Source organism: Chrysochloris asiatica, unplaced genomic scaffold, assembly GCF_000296735.1.
Source record: "Chrysochloris asiatica unplaced genomic scaffold, ChrAsi1.0 scaffold00019, whole genome shotgun sequence".
Taxonomy (NCBI): domain Eukaryota; kingdom Metazoa; phylum Chordata; class Mammalia; order Afrosoricida; family Chrysochloridae; genus Chrysochloris; species Chrysochloris asiatica.
The window spans coordinates 9,259,999-9,282,409 of record NW_006408537.1 but is presented as its reverse complement, the minus strand read 5'-3'; the positions used below and the strand labels follow the sequence as shown (position 1 = coordinate 9,282,409).

At 38.1% G+C, this 22,411-nt stretch overlaps 1 protein-coding gene across 1 annotated transcript; it reads left to right on the top strand.

The window, feature by feature from the left end:
- Positions 1 to 437: 437 nt before the first annotated feature.
- Positions 438 to 22,128, top strand: RAB23 (RAB23, member RAS oncogene family). The gene is made up of 6 exons (XM_006835742.1): positions 438 to 592; positions 2,410 to 2,495; positions 15,556 to 15,712; positions 17,550 to 17,632; positions 18,960 to 19,052; positions 21,989 to 22,128. The coding sequence occupies exons 1-6, from the start codon at positions 438 to 440 to the stop codon at positions 22,126 to 22,128; spliced, it is 714 nt and encodes a 237-aa protein (XP_006835805.1).
- Positions 22,129 to 22,411: the final 283 nt, after the last annotated feature.

Genomic DNA, 22,411 nt, shown 5'->3' with positions numbered 1-22,411 from the left:
TCAGAATCAATGTGTAGTGGTTATGTAGATGAATTTTCAGTTAAGGTAGTTGGAATAGAATAGCAAAGTGAAATGGATAAAAATTAGTTACGTTTAAGAGGAGATGTGAAGAAACTGACTTTCTGTTCTTTTCAGTCTAAAATACAAATAGCACACATTCTGTTACTTTCATTATATAAGTAACTGTAACTAGTCCATATCTAAAGAAGCTGGTGTATGTGGTAATTATACATATTATACAAAATCTTCTTTGGGGGTGTTTTTCTACAGCTTTTGGCTCATATACACATACTATGGACAATTTATTATGTTGTAGCTTATTTTGCACAATTTTCATGCCATGAAGAAAATAATTGCATTTTCAATCCCAGATTTGAGGAGAAGATCCAATCACCAGAAACTAGAACTGCTACAGAAACTCCTTTTCAACTCCAGAAATGTTGGAGGAGGATATGGAAGTGGCCATCAAGATGGTGGTTGTAGGGAATGGAGCAGTTGGAAAATCAAGTATGATCCAACGATATTGCAAAGGCATTTTTACAAAAGACTACAAGAAAACCATTGGAGTTGATTTTTTGGAGCGACAGATCCAGTATGTACTTGGCCATTTTATCCCCTTGATTTTGATGTGTGAACTGTGTCCAAGACTAATGTTAATCACAGTACAGTCCAAGCTAGTGGCAGTGACTCATGAGGTAGTTGGTGATAGTTTTTAATTGCTGATTCCCATGTATATCTTTCTTCCTGTCTTTTTTTTTTTTTTTTTTTTTGTCGTCTTTCTACTTTCAATTTTTTTCTCCTTCAAAGCTTCCCTTTTCCCCCTATCTTACATCTGTTTTATATTGTGGTGGAATCTTGAACACTTAAAAACAAACTAATGCTTAATTCTAATGAGAGTTCTATCACCTCTTCATTTGGAAGGAAAGTTACCTGTCTCTCAGAATAAAGTTTTTATCTCTTACATTAAGGGATCCTTTTGTTTAGAATCTCTCTCTCTCTTTTTGTATTCTTCTGTCTCTCAAACTGGGCAAGACTAGTAGAAGTTGGTTTTAATTTAATTTAAAGAAATCAGAGAAACAGACTTGAGAAAGATTAAATACTCCTATAAAATAAGATGGATTGTCACAGTGGCAGCAGCAATGGGCTTAAATTTAACAATTGTCAGCATGGCGCAGGACTAGGCAGTGTTTTGTTCTGCTAGGAGTTGTAACTGACTCCACAGCACCTACCAACAACATGCAAAAGAGCCTACTTCAGGAAATCTACTTGGATGCTAAAATATGTTCAAAGAACTTTTTGTCATCAGACTGTAGAACTTTTAAAGGATATTTTAAATTGTGGGAGATAAACTAAAATGTGTTACAGAAATAAGAAGCATTAAATAAATCTGATTTAGTTGCCCAGCTATTAGCATGACAAATAATTGTATTCATTGGGTTTAAAGACTGATGAATTTCTAATTTGTATCCTATTGCCTGTTTTAGAATACTTCCATATTTGCTTCCTTCCTGAGAACATATTTTAAATTGTGATGGTACTTATTTTTTATACTTATTACTGAATTATAAATTGATGTTTAATAATTGTATTTGAGTCAAAGGGCAGTCAAGCAGGTAAGCTGCTGCTTTCCCTTATCCTTATTTTATCATTGGTGGTGGTGGTGTGCTGTGGAATTGGTTCCAACTTATAGCCACCCTATATAGGATGTCCAAGGAGCTCTGGTAGCGTAGTGGTTACGAATCGGGCTGTGAACCTTAAGGTCAGCGGTTCAAAACTACCAGCCGCTCTGCAGGAGAAAGATGAGGCTTTCTACTCCCGGAAAGATTTATACCCTCGGAAACCCTGTACAGGGTCACTATGGGTCGGAACTGACTCGATGGCACTTAACAACAACAAAAACAACAATATAGGATTTCCAAGGCTGTAAATCTTTACAGGAGCAGAAAGCCTCATCTTTCTCCTGCAGTACAGCTGGTAGTTTTGAACCACTGACCTTGAGGTTAGTAAACTGACTCGTAATCACTATGTTACCAGAGCTCCTTTATTTTATCACTAGGGTATTAAAATCCATTACAGTGCTGTAGTGAGAAGAGAGCAAACCCTGACCTAAGGGAACTTTTCTCCTTTTCCAACATTGCTAGTCTCAGAGCCACCGCTATCTGTGACGGCTGTTCAAGAAAAAAACCATGACAGGTAAATCTAATTCATGTGTAAAGTTAGTTATGTCTTTCACCCCTTACTCTTACTGTTCGTAATGGTCTCAACATTTGAAAGTACTCAGACTTTTTCTAAGTGAAGCTATCGATGTAGTTTTAATACCTTCAAATTTAGAAAATTAAAACATATACTAAGTTATATTACTAAAGTCATTTTCCTTTACATTTCAAATAAATGCATCTCTTGTTTCAGAGTTAATGATGAAGATGTTCGACTAATGTTATGGGATACAGCAGGTCAAGAGGAGTTTGATGCAATAACAAAGGCCTACTATCGAGGTAAGTTGTGGGATTTATTCTTGTTTGTGTAGGTATGTTCTTTTTGCTAAATAGAATTTTCTTTTTCTTTCATGTAAGGATGATTCTTTAAGAAAGTTATAATAATTTCAAAGTATTTTTTAAAACTCTTATTAGATGTTATTCTTCTGAAGAGCTTGTTGAGTGACAAATAATACTTTGTTCTATAGTTAATATCTGCCTTAGAATTACATGAGTTTAATAGGCCATCCCAAGAAATATGCTTATCGCATGTTTTCTCCAAAGAAGTTGATATTCATAAGAGAATGGAAACTAGCCTGAGAAGGTAAAACCCTTACAGATAAGGTATCATTGTGTTATGGCATATGAAGGCAAATGAAAGCCTTTTCTACACTCACATGAGTGAGGTAGTATAAGATGTAAGAGGACGGAACTACAACAAGAGAGTTTATGGCTCTAAATGTGTGGCAGAATTCCTCAAAAAAGCTTGAATTGTTAAATGGAATTTGAATCTCCTGTTAACATTGTATTATAAAATTTTACATTTCTCTTTTGGAATTTAAAGCATGATTTTTAGGTTTTCTCCAGCTCACTGTCAATGGTGATAATACTAAGAGAGCCAAACAATTTAAAGCCTAGTCTAGTATCATTAGCATTAACTGATGATCCATGTGGACACGCATTTAGTACTCTGCATTTTCCAGATGTTGTGGGAAATCAAAAGGTATAGTGAAAACCCAGATTATCATCTCTGTAACATCCCAAGTCTTTAAAACTTTTTGCCTTTGTTTCAACGAAAATTTGACAAAGACACTGCTTCTCCTACAGTCCTCTTTTTACCCATAGATAGCCTCACATTCTTCAAGGCTTGAAGGTTGTTTAACAGAATTATCTTCTTTTTGTCTTGCTGCTGCTTCCAAAACATTCCTTTTCCTTCTCTCAAAAACTTCAGCATCTGAAAGCCCAAGTCCTGAGACTTTTATCTTCCACGTTGCTGTTGTCCATTGCTTTCCTTATTGACATGAAGATTTTTGGCGTAGAAACTTGCCTTCTGTTTCCCCTCTTGACCCTGCATCCAGGACTGCCCCACTGATTGCTCTGCTGCCCTTCTTAGCAGAACTGTGAGCTGGTTCGACTTGCCATTTCCATCATTACCTCTCAGTGTTTCCTCAGACCAGTTTCATTTGTTGTTGTTGTTAGGTGCCATCAAGTCGGTACTGACTCATAGCGACCTTATGCACAACAGAACGAAACACTTCCCGTTTCTGGGCCAACCTCACTATCGTTGCCACGCTTGAGCCCATTGATGCTGCCACTTTGCCAATCCATCTTGCTGGGGGTCCTCCTCTTTTTCTCTGACCCTCCACCTTACCAAACTTGATGTCCTTCTCCAGAGACTGGTCCCTCCTGACAATATGTCCAAAGTATGAGAGATGAAATTTGGCCATCCTGACCTCCAAGGAGTACTCTGGCTGCACTTCTTTCATTAGGTGGTGGTTTTTTTTTTAACCCCCAGCACTCCATTGAATCTGCTCTTACCAATATCACCAATGACCTCCAACTTCTCCATTATGTTTACTCATCTTTCTCATCACAGCCCACTTGACACAACTGATTATAGGCATGCCTTAGTTAATAGTGCTTTATTTTATTGCTCTTATGCTGCCTTTTTGAAAAAAAATTCCAACAGCATGCACTTAGTCATGTTTATGTGACAGATTTTGGTAACTCTCAAAGCAACCCAGTATAGGTTTCTGAGGAACAGCTGGTGGGTTTGAATGGTTCGCAGTGCTGATCCTGTAGTGCCATACCAGGAGCCCATGTATATGTACACACATAGGAGTTCTGTTATGACACTGCAGGGTAAGCACAGGACTTCAAAGTCAGTTTGAACCACACGGTAGGCTGTTCAGACTCACAACAATATGTGTGTGTTCTCAGTGCAGTGACCCTGGGTCCACAGGATGTGTGTGTCTGTGTATGGAGTCCTGGTATGGTGCTGTGGGATAATGTGCTGGACCTCATGGTTGGCAGTTGTTGCTAAGTGCCTTCGAGTAGGTTCTGACCCATAGTGATCCTATATAGGGTTTCCAAGGAGTGGCTGGTGAGCTTGAACCGCTGCCCTGCAGTTCAAACCGATGTTGCAGTCCAGTGCATTAACCCACAGCACCAGGACTCTCTATATAAATGCATATATTTATATAAATACATATATTTGTAAAATAGGGTGAATCCAAGCAGCTCTTAGGATAACTATGTTATTTTTTCAGTTTTAGAAAATGTAGGTTTATATTATTACAATGGCCTCTGAGACCTAATAAAAACATAATTACACTGTCATGTCAGTGAACAAAGAAATTGCCTTTCCAAATTGGTACCAAGGAAACTTGACTTCACTGCCTACTTTAAGGCAACGTTTGGTCCCTTGAGAAATTAAGATCGGTACACCTCTCAGCTGTCTTCCTCCTCATGCTATAGCTACATATTGTTCACTCTTTTGACTGTGTCCTTAAAGGTATCCTTAAAAATAGCTGGACAGTAACTCAGACCTCCTTGTCTAACTTCATAAGAGGGAGGAAAATCATTACTTGCGCCAGTAGCCCAAGACTGATTGCTGTGAGGTGAAGGTCAGATATACCTCCTCTCTCCAAGCTTTTTACCAGTTCTGATACCACCTACCTCTACCACAACATTCTCTACTTGTCTGTTAGATGCTATAATTTGTTGCATTGGCCACACAGAACTCACAGACTCAGTTATGGAATTTATTAGGGAAGGCAATAGGTTACAATTTAGGATCAGGAAGAATTGGGATACAGTTCTTCATTCAGGACTGCTTCTCAGCCTTGTCCACAGCAGGCCTCTCCTTTGTTCAAGACCCTTAGCTTCTCAGCTGTTAATCCCTTGGGCCTTTTGGGTTGGCTTAACCTCTACCCTGCACAACAAGCTCTTTCGCTCCACCAATAAATGCCCAGAAACACCCCACTCTGCTTGTAAACCTTGGCTCAAAGGCTCCGCATGGGTCAGCAATCCCTATTCAGAAATGCTTAGCTTTCTCACTCCCTGAGCTGGGAATCCCACCACATCGTCTGCTGCTGCTGGTCTCTTGGTTCTGTTGTTTCTCTTTTCATTTTGCTTCTTCTGCCTCTCAGTCTCTCGCTTCCTCCTTTCCAGTGTTACAGATCTCTCTCTCGCTCTCTCTCAGGTCTAGGAGGTTCTCAGTGCAGTGACCATGGGTCCAAAGGATGCACTTCAAACCCTCTCTTTTCTTGGTGGTAGTGAGTCCCCACCATCCACTTTGGGATGGCTCATTGTAACCTTAGTAGGATGACATAACTAACTAATCCCTTGTTAGGATTTCATACACTTTATTTGCATGGTTTTGCCCCCACCAGGGTACCATGCACCTTATTTGCATTATTAACAAACTCCCCAGTCCTCTTGGTGGCCCACAACCCCATTTGCATAGTCTGGTTCAAGCTCACTAGCTGCTCCTCGGAAACCCTATACAGGTTTGCTATGGGTCGGAACCAACTCGACGGCACTTAACAATAACCCAAGCTTTTAGGAGCTTGGGTAGCATAGTGGTTACGAATTGGGCTGTGAACCGCAAGGTCAGCAGTTTAAAACTACCAGCTGTTCTGTGGAAGAAAGATGAGGCTTTCTGCTTCTGTAAAGATTTACAGCCTCGGAAACCCTGTACAGGGCTGCTATGAGTTGGAACCGACTCCACGGCACATAACCAATCAACCAACTAACCCAAGTATTTAGTAGGAGTTACAAGATGGGGGAGTCCTGCTGTGGTACTGTGGGTTAATGCACTGGACTGCAGAGTCGATTTGAACCACAAGGTTGGTGGTTCAGGCTCACCAACTGCTCCTCGGAAACCCTATACAAGGTTACTTTGGGTTGGAACCAACTTGACGACACTTATCACCGACAAGACAGCCATGGAGAGAAAGGCTTATATATAAAAGCAGTGTATTGTACTGCAGCTTCCCATTTACAGTTTCTTTGTGTATTGTCTCTTCTGGTTCTATGCTCCAGTTTAGATATGGATGATGACATGAGACTGGGAGTTATGTTACTTCCCCAAGCTCTTCTTCGAGTAGATTGTATTTTTATCAAATTAAGAATTTTCATGAGCCTTTGCATTGTTTGTTGTTGTTATTAAGTGCCGTCAAGTCAATTCCGACCTGTAGCGACCCTGTATAGGGTTTCTGAAGAGCAGCTGGTAAGCTTGAACCACCGACTTGCAGTTCAAACGACTTTGCAGTCTGATGCATTAACCCATAGCGCCACACTAGAACATTGTTGATTAGCAGGTCCTAAATGTACAGTTTTATTCTTGATTGAAGATTATTAGTTGTTTTTAAATGGGGTTATTATCTCATCCTGCCCTCCTTCTTCCTGCCTCCCCCTTCCTACACAAAGGAAAAAAACACCACCAAAAACAGTACACATTTACCTAGCTTTGTTTTCAAAATTTTGTATATGGAATGTGTGTTCTTTTAGTAAAGAAAAATTGTTTGGACTATTTCTTCTTACACTTTGGACAATTTGATAAGGCAGTATTTTTAAACAAGTATGGTTATTTATGGTGAATATATTTATAAAAGTGTACCTTTAATTTAAAAAGGGGAGTTCTGGTATGGCGCTATATGATAAGCATTGGGCCAAACAGTTAGTTTGAACTGTAAGGTCTGTGGTTTAAATACATCATCTGCTCCTCGAAAACCCTATAAAGGGTCATTATGAGTCAGAACCAACTTGACAGCACTTAACAACAACATTATAAAAAGACAAAACTGAATATGTAATTATCTCAAAATAAAACATTTAAATTTTTAAAAAGAAAATACAGGCCAAATGTGGGAAGTGATTTGATTTGTGAATAAATTAAAAGGGGGAAAAAATGTTGGAACTATGCAATTTAGTACATCATTTGGGGTTCTGATTTAAAAAACAAACCGCCAGGAAGCTAAAAATAGTTATAGTTCCACTCTAGTTGAAGCGTTGATGTTTTCTCCACTTTTTGTTTTAATTCTGAATTAAGACTGTCCAGGATTGTTAGCCTTTAATTTTTTTAAATCAGGCTCATCTGATTTGTTGTACTTCTTATTATAGTCCAATATTTATTAGCTCTCCACAAATCATATTTGTCTCTTTAATATGTCTACAAACTCCATTCTTTGCCAAAAACTACAAACAGAGACCATGATTACTGATATTTACATCTTAATTTACTTTGGGTGATGTTTAAATTACTCTTCACTGTGTTTCATTTGAGCTAACCAAAAATAGCTTTGTTTTCCTTATGTTTAACATTTAATCTTACAATGATTTTACTCCTGTTTAAAGCTTAACTGTGTAACTGACTTTTTAGCCAACTAAAAGGGTGAAGAGAGGGTGGAATACCTAGAAAGGTCTTCAGTGCCAACTTCTGTTTTTTAATTATAAAAATGAGCTTTTGTCACAACATAATTTGAACTAAGAAACAAATAGTGGTGATTATAAGTAAACTTGACACCATAGGATAAGCACTCAACCTCAAGGTCAGTTTGAACTACAGGGTCGGCAGTTCAAACTCACCAGCCACTCCTCAGAAACCCTGTAAGGGTCGCTATGAGTTGAAACGGACTAAATGGCAAGGAACAGACTCAGTGGCACTTAATAACAACAACAACATATGTAAATCATTAGTAATGGCATATTGAGTATTCTGTGCTTTCCTTTGGGATTCTATCAGAATGCTTTTGGTTGCTGTTAATAGAATTGTTGTTAAGCAGCTGGTGGGTTTGAACTGCTGATCTTATGGTTTTCAGTCCTGTGCTGTTTCTGCACCAGGAAAGCAACTTTAAACTGACTTCAATGTAAAGAAGGTTTATGGACTTGCTTAGTATAAAGAATTCTGGAAGTAGCTTAGTCAGCCCTGCCTCCCTCTCTGAGTGGGTTCAGCCTTATGCTGATTTTCTTCAGCATTGCTTTGTTCTTATCCTGCAGGGGAAAGGGCTGTTTCCCAGAATGGTTCAAAAGTACTTTTCTCTGATTAGACCACCCTTGATTTTATTACAGGAGTCAGAGGAATGTGATTATTGTAACTTGCATTGGCCATTCTGGTCTTCCCTGAAGAACAGAAGGTGAATTTAGTTCACATAACTGCTATGGAGTTCTGGTGTTGTGCTGTGGGTTAATGTGCTGAACTGCTTGCAAGATCAGCGGTTCAAGCTCACCAGCTGTTCCTTGGAAACCCTACACAGGGTTGCAGACTCAAGGGAACTTAACAATAGTTACTATGCAGTGGGGCAGTAGTAGTTCCCTCCCAGCAAACTAGGTGGCCTTAGGAAAGGAGGGCAAATGGATGCTAGCTAATTGGCAACTAGCTAATAACATCAGATTCTAGTGTAGATTCGGAGTCCTGGAGTAGCAATGTAAGGATACGCACTGGACTACACATGGGAAACCCTATACAGGGTTGCTGTGAGTCTGAAACAACTTGATTGGCACTTAACAGTGTAAATTCAGATGAAGAAGCAATTAAATAGGATAAAGACTAAAAAGAGAAAGGAAGGGCTGAGAAGAATAAGGTTTATTAAGAGAGAGTGTAAATACAATGCCTTATAAGTTACAATGGTAAAAATACAGTGTCTTGTAAAATGATGGCTTACTGATTGAAGCCCTAGAAATGTATTATACAGGTTGAATAAAAAAAATTTTCAAATGAGAATTTCAGGAAGAAACACTTTACTATAATTTATTTTTAAAAACCAATTATATCAAAATACCAATGCTCAAAAACATTATTATGGCCTTGGAATTTTGGCTTTCACTTATATAGAGAGGCATGTTGAAACACGGCTTTCTGGTAAATAGGTTTACAACAAAGGCTTGTATGATATTATGAAGTCTTTTGGGCTCCCAAACAGCCCCTCGAAAGCGCTAAGAAAGTCTACTCCAGACAGTAGATACCAGGCTTGTTTGTGTAGAAAGGTTTCTGTAGCCTAAAATATTTTGTTAAATTTTTTTTTTACTGTGGTGTTGGTTCTGAGGGAGAAATGGGAGCTTCTGAATAGCAGGTATGTGGAGATTAGAACATAGAATTGAGACCTATTTATGCACATAGAAGGAAATTTATTTTTAAAATAAGTACTTTCACAAACATAAGGAAGCCTTGGTGGTATTGTAAGATAAACACTGGACTGCTAAACACAAGGTTGATAATTCAAATCCAATAGTCACTCCACAAGAAAAAGATGAGGCTTTCTACTCCCATAAAGTTTTGCAGCCTCGGAAATCCTGTACAGGGTCGCTGTGAGTCAGAATCAACTCAATGGCTATGGGTTTGGGCTTTCAGTTCACAAACATAGGTGCCCTGGTGGCACAGTAGTCAAGAGCCTAGCTAATAAATGAAAGGCTGACTGTTGGAACGCACAAGCTGCTCTATTGGAAATAGCTATGGCAGTCTGCGTCTGTAAAAATTACTGCCTTGGAAACCCTGCAGGGCAGTTCTACTCTGCCCTATGTTGTTGTTAAGTGCCGTGGATCGGTTCCCACTCACAGAGACCTTATTATATAGGGTTTCTGAGGAGTAGATGATAGCTTTCAACGGCTGACATTTCAATCAACAGCCAAGTGCTTATCCTGCAGCGCCAACCAAGACTCTGTCTTAAAAGGTTATTGTAAATCACAGTTGACGCAATGGCAGCTAGTTAGATTTGGTTCATAAACATGTTGTTGTTAAGTGCCTCATAGCGACTGCGTATAGAGTTTCCAAGTCATTTACATCTTTTTGGAAGCATAAAGCCTCCTCTTTCTCCCACACAGCAGCTGGCAGGCTCAAACCATGGACCTTGTGGTTCTCAGTCCAGTACTTATCAAATGAAGCCACCTCACTCCCCCTCACAAACGTTATTAAGTGTCGGCGAGTTGATTCTGACTCATAGCAACCCCCCATAGGGTTTCCAAGTAGCAGCTAGTGAGCTTGAACTGCTGACCTTGCAGTTCAGGCCTACTTTGCAGTCCATGTTAACCCACAGTGTCACACCAGGACTACAGACATAAATGAATAATATTTATTGGAAATCATTCTAGACAAGAAGGGAGTGCTCTCAGTGTGCAGAAATCTCAAGTTTTATTTTGAAATAATGTTGTGATAATCCAGACTCTACTCAGAACTTATCAGTAATTTTTTTTTTTCCTTCTGGAGCTATTAGTCACTAGGGTTGGCCTACAAAAATGGTACCCTTTGTTGAGGAAGGGTATGTGGTTGCTTCTTTCCCCATTTCTTCCTCGCTTCCTAGAGAGGTTTCTCCTGGGTCAAGTCCAGGAGCAGAGGAAATAGAAAGACAAGAGCATGTGGTAGGTGTTATTGTTGTCTGATATTAGGGCCCTCCAAATGGCAGTGTTGAAAGCTGATTCTTTCTTTAGGTGTTGGTGTTGGTGGTATGTGCCGTGAAGTCGGTTCCGGCCCATAGAGACCCTGTACAGGGTTTCTGAGGCTGTAAATCTTTACAGGAGCAAAGAGCCTCATCTTTCTCCCACGGAACACCTGGTAGTTTTGAACTGCTGACCTTATGATTCGCAGCCCAATTTGTAACCACTTTTTCTTGAGTTTACTATTCTTGAGTGACTTCTGAGAAAACATGTACTCTATTCTGGCAGTTGCTTTATCCATTTGTAGCTCATAGGAATTAAGCATTCCACCTCACCTTCCTTTATTCTAGGCTCCCATCACCCCTTAAGTGGACCCATTGGACATGATCTAAAATCACCCATGCTGTCAGTTTCTTAAACACAGTTCACCTCTAGCCATACAAAATGCATGTGCAATTGTTGGGAGTACAGTTACTACCTCCTAAAATCTGCTCTCTTTCTGTCTTGCTTTTTCACTCGTCCTCAGCTGCTGCATCTCTCTCATCTTTGCACTAAGATACCTTCAGTCCACGGTATTCTCTGATTCAGCTTCTTAAGTGGTCTTGCTGAAGCCTAGTCTTTCTGGTTTTGAGTTGAAGGAGTTAGTACCCTCCCTTAGCTCACCCCACCTTCTTGGAGGAAAGAGAAAGGTTGAAGGAGATTTTCCACCTTTCCCCTCTTATTTTTTATTTATTTTTTTATTAAAAAGTTCTTGAGGAAGATGCAGAGTTGTACAATGGGTTTATAACCATTTTCTTTGTAAATTCTGTAAATAATGATTTACCTTACATACACTTTGGAATCAGGTATTTGTATCTGTTTCATGGGTACCTCAAAGTGTTGTAGAAAGGGATCTCTTAATGTTTTTAAAGTATGTGCTACAAAGAACTTTGTGGTCACTATGGTTTTCCTAAGCATAAGAAACATGGATCACAATTTGATCGTGTGTCTTATCTCATGGCTGGATGATACGTTCATTTAGTGGAAATTGAAACTAGTAGCTGTACCTCATTTGTCATAATTATTATAGTCATAGAAGTAATTCAGGTTTGTTTTTGTTTTTTTTTCCCATTGTAGTAATTTATTTAGGTTTAATTATGCAAGGTAGGTGTAGCACATAATCTGAGGACTTTGTTGTTGTTGTGAAGTGCTGTCGAGTCAGTTCTGACTCATAGTGACCCTGTTTAGGGTATCCAAGGAGAAGTTGGTGGGTTTGAACTGCTGACCTTGTGGTTTGCAGTCCAGTGCTGATCCTACAGTGCCACACCACGAGTCTACCTAATTCAGAGATTTGTAGACCTTTCTTTCTGCAGATTAGAATTATTCTATTTAGAACTGCCATTTTTTCTCCTGCTTTATGTTTTTTGTAGTTATTGTGTGTGTGTGTTGTTATCTCCTTTCTGCTGGCTAAATTTAGCTTTCTCCTGTGATTTTAGTTATACAGGAGAAATTTATTTATTCTTATGGTGATTGATTACCTTTAATTCAAGGCACATTCTATCTTAGCTTGAGTGTCCCGCTACTGCCCTAAAGCACTGCTTGGCACAATTGAGTGGGGATACTTTCTTTGGAAGGTGATCCCAAGATGAAGTAAAAGTGAGAGAATAGGGAGAGTTAGGGATAAAAGGCAACAAAGGGTTCATTAATGAGCTAATTACCATTGTAGACACCTGGAGACCAATTCCTCTGAGGAACTATGTAGAAACGTCTCAAGATTGTCCCATCGAAGGGAGGCTGGGACATTTATTCCATCCCCCACCATTTGAAACTCACCCACATGGCAGTTCCCCTGGACATCAGACGTGCATTTCATCTAGGTGCCTTCTGAAGCATCAGTATAAGCCCTGGGATAGAAAAACAGAGACACCTGCAGCACATGCTTTGGAGAAGGGACGTGAGCAACAGGCTAATAATGGTCCTCCACAGCTGCTCTTTCCCCAAGGAGCTGAGGGATGTGGCCAGAGCCGCAGGTGTCTGCTACTCCTGTTTGTGTTTACTTACCTTGATTACTTGGTGTCCTCAGTGTAGTGCTGTAGAATAAGCACTGAACTGCTAACCACAAGGTCAGTCAGTGGTTCAAACATACCAGCTGCTCCTTGGAAACCCTGTACCACAGAGGTGGGGAATCCTTATTCTGCAAAATTTATAGGCCATACAAAATTATCAACTTAAAACAAACACTTAATTCATCCCTAATACAACAGCAATACAAGGTCAGTGGTTCAAGCTCACCAGCCACTTCTTGGAAACCTGATACAGGGTCACTGGGTTAGAACTGACTTGATGACACTTAACAATAAAAATGTGATGGCTAGAGTCCTAGTATAGCACTGTGAGTTAATACGCTGGACTGCAAAGTTGGTTTGAACTGCAAGGTCGGTGGTTCAAACTTCTCAGTGCTTCTCATGGGTCGGAACCAACTCGATAACATTTGACAACAACAACAACAACGTGATGGCCAGAATTGCAGTTGCCTTGGCAGGGCCAGACCAAAGGATTTCACAAAAGGAGCTCTGGTATTGTACTAGTTACGAATCCGGCTGCTAATCTCATAGCAGTTCGAAACTTCCAGCGGTTCCACCAGAGAAAGGTGAGGCTTTCTACTCCCATAAAGATTTACAGCCTCGGAAACCCTGTGCAGTGTCGCTATGAGTTGGAACTGACTCCACAGCACATAACAACAACACCTCCCACAGGACAGATACTCCCCACCCTTACTATTTACTCTCTCCCTACCCTATTAATTTTGGGGGGATGTTTTGAACATTTTTCTTTATCCTTTGGTCCTTGGTTTTTTTAAACAACCTTGAGCTTTTCTAAGTTAATCATCCTTATTGCCCATATTGATGCTTGAATTTTTTTTTCATTATATGTTTTCTCTAAGAGGGTTTTTGTTTTTCTGAAATATCTGAGATCTTGCATACCTGAAAGTATACTATTTACACATTCAAATTTAAATGAAAATTGCATAGAAAGATTCTAGGTTCAAAGCAACAATAGGATTTTATAAAGAAGAAACAATTTCTTAGTTAAATAATTTTAAATGTTGAATAATAATTTAATGGATTAAATAATACTTTATTTGTAATGTGTATGGAGTAAATATTATCACTCAAGTAAATATAAATTTATTTATCAATAAATAGTATCTACTCACTTTTCTGTCTCCTTAAATTCTGAGATAATCTCAGGGTCTATCTGTCATGTCTGTCTCTGGACTTTGTATAATTATTTCTTTTAGAATTTGTTACAGTATAGGGTTGTTGTTGTTAAGTACCATGGAGTCGGTTCCGACTCATAGCGACCCTGCACAGGGTTTCTGAGGCTGCAAATCTCTATGGGAGCAGAACGCCTCATTTTTTTCCCGTGGAATGGCTGGTAGTTTCCAACTGCCGACCCTGAGGTTAGCAGCCTGATTGGCAACCACTATGTAGGGTAGACTTCCCCATATGAAGCTTCTGCTTTCACAGAAATAGCAAACTGCTGGGTTTTACTTTCTACAGTTTTCCCTCTTTTGGCTTTAGAGTATCTTAGGTAGCCTAGATGTGTCTTAAGTCTTAGTTGTTGATAAGTGACATCAAGTTGGTTCCAACCCATAGCGACCCCGTATAGGGTTTCCAAGGAGCAACTGGTGAGCTTGAACCACCAACTGTGCAGCTCAAATGACTTTGTGGTCCAGCACATTAGCACACAGCGCCACACCAGGACTCTTGAGTCTTAGTAGGAAGTTCTTATACCAGAGGGATATGGAAGGAAGAGTAACTGTAAGAAAACATGCTTGTTCCAGGAAATCCTCCTGACCCCTGGGATGCTTTACTCTTGTTGCATAAACACCTGCTTTTGTCACTGTGCTGCCTGATCCAACAGCTTCATTTATAAAACAACTTCTTCCAGATGTTGCTGCTTATTTTTAATCTTTTAATTCAATAGTTAAAGTTTTGTCAATGGATGTGGTATGGGAATTATATGGCTAGATAGTAAAAATTAAGATTTTTTTTTTTTCTATTTTAAGGCACAGTAAGTTAAGTGCTGGGCTGCTAACTGCAAGATCAGTGGTTCAGATCCACCAACTGCTCTGAGGGAAACGATGAGGTTGTCTCCTCCTTTAAAGATTTACTCTCTCGAAACCTCTGGAGCAGTTTTACTCTGCCTCGGTGGCAGTGGGTTTTGGAGATAGGTATTTGTTATTCTTGGCACTGGTTCTCTTAGCATCTGTGTCTATATTTTTATATGTTACTGGTAATAAGTTTAAAACATACACAGAATGAGAATATTATTTCTTCATTTTTTTAAAATCTGTGTTGAAAGAAATTGAGATACACATAGCAAATATTAACAGGAAGAGCTAGACAATAGCCTGTCATTCATACTTACTTCACCATTCTTTCTAGCTTTTATTATGCAGTTAAACAGATTGGTATTTTGTGGTCTTCTAAAAGAATGTGTTTTTATTTTGACATAAATATAAGTTTAAGAACCACTGTTATAAATAAAATTTGGTTCTTTGAATTAGAAGATTGAGTGTTTGAAAAATAAGCAGAGTATTGCAAAGATCAGTTCAACTTTATTTACTCCATATCTTATCTCTTTTAACTAGATAAAGTTATATATACTTCCCATGGGATTGTTTCAAGATTGTAAATAACCATTTCATTTTGTGATCTTTCAGGAGCCCAGGCTTGTGTGCTTGTATTTTCTACTACAGACAGGGAATCTTTTGAAGCAATTCCCAGTTGGAGAGAGAAAGTAGTAGCTGAAGTAGGAGATTTACCAACTGTACTTGTACAAAACAAGATTGATCTCTTGGATGATTCTTGTATAAAGAAGTAAGATGACTATGTTTTTAGAGGGGACAGTAATTCTACAAAAGTTAAAACAATTAAAAATTGTTGCATAGATGTAAAATTTAGCAAAAGTTTTTATAACAACTGCCTATACTTATATAACTTATACAGCCTATTCTCTGTGATTGGGAATTTAAAAAATTATACTGACTTGTAAATACAGAAAATTTAAAGAATAAAGTTTGAAGATCCTTTTAGGATTCCAGTCTGAAATCCTTTTCACCATAAATCCAATTCATGTTAATTTAAACCTAGCTCCATATAATAAGCACTGAACAGTGAACCTCATAGTCTGTGGTTTGAACCCAACAGCTGCTCTGTGGGAGAAAGGTGAGGTTTTCTGCTCCTGTGAAGATTTAATGCCTCAGAAACCTTACACAGGGTGGTTAACAGTCAGAATTGACTCGACGGCACTTAACATAAAAACATAGTAAGAATATTAAAAATATCCCTAGGTGTTTTCACATTTAGAATAAGTAGCTATCATACATCAGTGACTTTCAATACATAAAAGGTACATGTTAATATTATTTTATGTATTCAGAATTCTTACATTTGTGAATAGGGTTTAACCAAGTTGTCAGTGGGTCGAGTCTGACTCCTGGCGACCCTATATGTATCGGTAGAATTGCTCTCCATACACCAGGCTTTTAGGTACCAATGGGTAGACGTAAACCTCCACCCTCTCTGTTAGTAGCGAAGCATGCTAGCCATGTGTACCTTACAGTGACTTCAAACAGAGTTTAACATCCATATAATTTCTGTCTATAAGTATTTATTCATTGCATCACTAATGTTTCTGGAAATCTGTGATTGATTTTTACCTTATTATTACTATGTTACATGTCCTTTTATGGTATTTGTTGCTGTGTAACTACCCAAAATCTAGTGACTTAAACGTCAAACATTTATTACTTTACAGTTTTTGTTGGTCAGGAATTTGGAAGGTTGGCTTAGCTGGGTGGTTTTGGCTCCGTATTTTTCATGAACTTATGGCTGGGGCTGTAGTTATGTAAAGGTTTGACTGCATCTGGAGGATCTACTTCCAAGATGGCTGACTCACTGGCTGTTAGCAGGAGACCTTAGTTCCTTTCCACATGGGCCTCTCTTTAGGACTGCTGAAGTGTTCTCACAGTATTGCAGCTGACATTTCCCAGAGCAGCCTGTCCAAAAAGAGAACAAGGTGAAAGCCACCACATCTTTTTTGACCTAGCCTAGAAGTCCCATACTGTCATTTCTGCTGTGTGTTATTGGTTACAAAGGCCAACCGTGATACATATGGGAGGGGATTCTACAAGGTCATGAAGACCAGGAGGTGGGGGATCATTGGGAACCATTTTGGACCATGGCTACTAAATCTTAATAAAACTAAAATTAGGAGTCTACTTTTATAGCAGATAACAGTAAATTCAGCATTTCAGTATAAGACTTTTAGAATGTAATTAAATCCAGATAATATTAATAACAGAAGAGAGAACTGATTCAGGTATTTAAATAAAGAAAAGTGGTATTTAACCATGGAGACGAATGATTTTATGGAAAAGTGTTCTATGTACAGATACAGTGTAATGGCTGGTGTTTATCCTCCAAGAGCAGTGATGACTAAATCTTACTGAAGCACTGAGATACAGTTTTCTATTGGTTTTAATTAACTGAGTATCAATATTAAGCTTCTTTACAAAGAAATAAATTTTTCTGGAAGGTCTGATTCTTACTCCCCATCCCATCCATATTCACAAAATGTAATTAAAAGTAATTATTTAAGACAAGCAGTGAGAGTCACCGCTGTAAGCATATTCTCTTCTGATTTGATGTGCAGTGAGGAAGCTGAGGCATTGGCAAAAAGGTTAAAGTTACGATTCTACAGAACATCAGTGAAAGAAGATCTAAATGTAAATGAAGGTAAATTTTTTTTTATATAAATTATTGCAATAGGATGTGTTTTTGACCTAATTTTTTTTCTATTGTGTTGCTTAGAAATTTTACTTACATGAGAACAAAATTAGCTCTTAGTCACTAATCATTAAGTATGATTTATAGACATGAATGTTTGTTATTGTCTATAACAAAACTTTTTATCTGGTAGGTTTTTCTCTTGGTTTTTAAAAAAATATCTTTAAAAACCTAAGCTATGTATATGTGAACATATAAGTAGTATGTGTTTTTAATGTATACCTTTTGAAAATTTTTGACATTTCGAATTAGTAAATTGTTTTAGAACACCAGGGGAGTAGGTATTCCTTTGGGAAGTGATGACCTTTGTTTAATATTGTCTAGTTTTAAAAGAGAAAGATTAGAGAAAGATAATATATATTTCTCATTTAAGGTTTGCCACTGTTTTATTAGAGTGAAACTCATTAGTTGTTCAGGTCTTTATGCTAGTTAATTTTTTTGAACCTAAAAAAATGTTGACATCATTTCAAGACATCACTGCATAGTAATCACTATTCAAGAACTTAAAGAGCCTGTGGTGAGTGTTGGTTTAATTTTGTACGAATAACAGACCACTCTGGTTATGCTGTGGGTTAGGCATTGCACTGTTGTCCACAAGGTCAGCAGTTCAAATCCACCAGCCATTCCTCAGTAAAAAGATGAGGCTATCTGTTCCCATAAAGATTTACAGTCTCAGAAACCCTATGTAGGGCCCCTTTGAGTCAAAATCAGCTCAGTGGCGGTGGGCTTGTTTTGATTTTTGGTTTATACATTTACTAATATTACCACTCACTCACCAGCTGCTCCTCGGAAACCCTATACAGGGTCGCTATGGATCGGAATCGACTCGATGGCACATAACAACAACAAAAATTCTTCTTAGGTATTGATCAAATAATTTTCTAGAGTTGATTTGCTTACTAGATTATATGCTTCTAACTGATTTCAATTTGCCTATTAAGTATACATATGATAATGTTGTTAGATACCTTTGAGTCAATTTTCGTCTCATAGAGACGTTGTGTGACAGCAGGAATGCCTCATACTGTTTTCTTAGATGTAATCTTTTTGAGAGAAGTTGCAGGGTTTTGATTTTCTCCCATGGAGCTGCTGTGTGAGTTAAACTTTTTGCTTAGCAGCCGAGCACTTAGCCTTTCACACCAGTAGCATTTCTTGAAATATTATAATAAAATGTTCAAACCCACTGCCCTTGAGTTGATTCTGATAAGTAATATGAAATAACAGAATTTACATGAATAAATTATGTTGACCTGAGAAGCTTGTTGTCTTATTCTAGTTTTTAAATATTTGGCTGAAAAATATCTTCAAAAACTCAAGCAACAAATAGCTGCAGATCCAGAGCTAAGACATTCAAGTAGTAACAAAATTGGTAAGTACCCAGGAAACGACAGCCATGCTTACCTGTTCAATTTCAGTTTCATTCATTATTATAATACTTACTAGTTTTTAGAATATGCTCATTTCTTTAAGAAATGTGCCAATTACAGTAAATCCGTGATTGTTAACTTTAAATAGTATCACATTTATTTTTTAGAAATATTGATTTTAAAGGACTTTTACTATTGAATGTTCTAAATCCATTCAGTAGGGTAAAGATACCAGAGATGTTATAGCTCTTGTTATAAAACTCTATCCCTTACACATAAAAGGGCTTTCTAACACTTGTTTTCTGATTTTATACTGTACTATCTCTTACCTTTTTCCATTCCTACTACTTTTTTCTTTACTACTTTTGAATTTTAAAAATGCTAAATGCTAGCAAAAGTATAGCATTCCTGCAAAAGGGCAAATATAGTATGATCTCACTAATATAAAATAAGCAAGTATAGACATCAAAAATACTAGTTGTTACCAGGGGTAGAAGGGACGAGGGGAAACTTTTGTTAGTGGGCAGTTGAGTTTATGGTAATGGTGGTAGATTATTTTGGATAAGGATAGTGATATGGTAATGGTATAACATAAAAATTACAATCAGTGTCATGGAAGTTGTTGTGTTGGTGGATGTTTTGGTGTGTATATTTTTACTACAATAAAAAAGAGAAAAGTTTAACATCCTCTTGAGGAACAGCTTTGTTATCTACTTTTGAACAATGAGAACTTACTGGGCATGTCTCCCATGTTGTTTTGGCTTCCAGGAAGATGAAGAGCTGCATTTTCTGGTTCTAAAGGAGTTCTATTGTTTATGGAGTTGTCAGTCAGAACCAACATGATGGCACTAACAGCAGCAGCAATAAAACCAGTTGTATAGTGTCATGGAAGGAGCTCTGGTAGCGTAGTGGTTATGAATCGGGCTGCGAACCTTAAGGTCAGCAGTTCGAAACTACCAGCTGTTCTGCGAGAGAAAGATGAGGCTTTCTGCTCCCGTAAAATATACAGCCTCGGAAACCCTGTTCAGGGTCACTGTGGGTCGGAATCGACTCGACAGCACTTAACATCAACAATATCATAGTCTCACGGACTTCATATCTGCACCATATTCATCCTCTTACTACAGATACACAAACACACACATCATTTTCATGACTTGTGTTTTATTTACATTTTCCTTGGTTCTGGCTTTTTTTCTTATTTTGCCATTTTTAGGTGTGGCGCTGTAGGATCAGCAGTGTACTGCGAACCACAAGGTCAGCAGCTCAAACCCACCAGCAGCTCCTCAGAAACCCTATCAGGATCACTATGAGTCGGAATTGACTTGATGAAACTTAACAACAACATTCTTATTGTTAGATACATCAAGTGTTTTGTAAATTAAGACGATTATAGTAAGCTTTTATCTTGTCGCTTTCCGATTCACTATTTAAAACACTTTGATCTTCATTATAGTGGTGGGGGTGCATGGTAGAGTCGGTTCTAACTCACAGTGATCTTTATAGAGTTTCTAAGGCTGTAAATCTTTATGGGAGAAGAAAGCCTCATCTGTCTCACACAGAGTGGCTAGTAGATTGGAGCTGTTGACCTTGTAGCCAGCAGCCCAATTCATAACCCACTTTACTACCAGGACTCCTTGATTTTCATTAGGGAACAAATTAAATGCAAACTCTTAACTCCAACATTTAAAAATCGTTTCACCTCACCCAACTGTGCAGCCTCATGCCCCCACTCTTTTATATGTGCCATATTTACCAGGCTCCTCCAGAGGGCTTGCTGTTTCCAGAACATGTCCATTGCTCTTCACTGTAGTTCATTTTGGTTCTTCCATTGAGAATGACTTTCCTAACATGTCAAAGAAGTCTTTATTCTTTAAAGACTATCTGGAAAGCTCTCTTTGCTGTCACTTTGAAGGAAAACCACATTCTCTGTACTTTTCTCCTAAAAGACCAGCAGTCTAATTCCAGGGCATTGCCAGGCATCCAGGTTCGTCTTCTTTATGTAATTTTTCCTTTCTTAAGAAGTAGATGTTATTGTGCCTTCTTTTGAGCCATCTGAGAGGTCTTATGTCTGTCTCTTTTCTATGTCTTATATCATTACTGATTTTCAGTTTACTGATTGTAAACTTCTTGTGGGCAGGAGTTGATCTTAGTCATCTTTGATCCTGATAACATCTGCACCAGAACTTTGTGTATCTTGGGAACTAAGTAGTTCATAAATTGAAGATTATGTTTTCTAACCCTGACAGTTCAAAATTGGAAACTAAAATTCTTAAAACATGTTTCTGTAGTTCATCCCTTTACACTACTCATAGTAATTTTCTGCAGACCACGTCTTTGTTTTTTTTTGTTTTGTTTTTTAAGCCTTAACAGAAAAATAACTTTTATTAGGACTAGCTTTTTTATATACAGTGCTTTTACTGACAAAATCTCACAAATACTGTTGTTGATTATAAAGCAAGTATTCTTGAGAAAGTTATATGATGAAAAATTAATAAGTGAAATTATTTAAATTATTATATTTACTGATTCAAGATTTCCAAAGTTTATCATTAATGAAAAGATATAGAACAGCGTATGAACTATGCCCCCATTTGGGAGGGAGGAGAAAAAAATGTGTGCACATACTTGCCTTCATATGCATAAAGCCATCATAGAAAGATACCCAGGAAAACTAATAACCTGCTTGCTTTAGGGCAGGGGGACTGGTGCCTAGGGGATTAGAGTGGAAGAGAGACTCTATTGTGACCCCTTGTGTGCTTTTGAACTTGGAACCATGTATGTTTGCTACTAAAAAAATCAATGAAATGAAAGCAAAAGCTTAAAATTGTGGCATACTTGGAACTTCATTACTAAGTTTACTAGGAAGCTAGCTAGATGCATAGGTAACCCTGAGATGTGTAAATGTCAATCTCTGTGTTTCCCTCAATTTATACAGGTGTCTTTAACACATCAGGTGGAAGTCTCTCAGGTCAGAATTCAAGTATCCTTAATGGTGGAGATGTCATCAGTCTTAGACCCAACAAACAGAGGACCAAGAAAAGCAGAAACCCCTTTAGCAGCTGTAGCATACCCTAAAACATTGTTACGGGGAAAATGAAATTACACTGTGCAATTCAATAAGAAATATATCCAGCTGTTGTGGTATGTTGCAAGTATTTTAGCACATTTTGCAGACAATGGCTCTCCGAAAGTTGACAGACTTGATTAAATATTACTTCATAATGCTTTTCAGAATGTAGAGTGAGACCTCTGGTGGAAAAAATTACTGCCCTGTGGACTCATTGTAAGTTTTATTAGACGACGCTTCTCCTGTTCTGATGATGTCAGAAATAGAGATGTCAGAAACAGGTTTTGCTGA

What these genes read in the sequence shown, in the direction of transcription:
- RAB23 (XM_006835742.1), top strand. Translation starts at nt 438, where the DNA reads ATGTTGGAGGAGGATATGGAAGTGGCCATCAAGATGGTGGTTGTAGGG. An exon ending in GATGATTCTTGTATAAAGAA is followed by an intron (nt 15,713 to 17,549) that starts GTAAGATGACTA and finishes TTTGATGTGCAG; the next exon opens with TGAGGAAGCTGAGGCATTGG. An exon ending in TTCAAGTAGTAACAAAATTG is followed by an intron (nt 19,053 to 21,988) that starts GTAAGTACCCAG and finishes CAATTTATACAG; the next exon opens with GTGTCTTTAACACATCAGGT.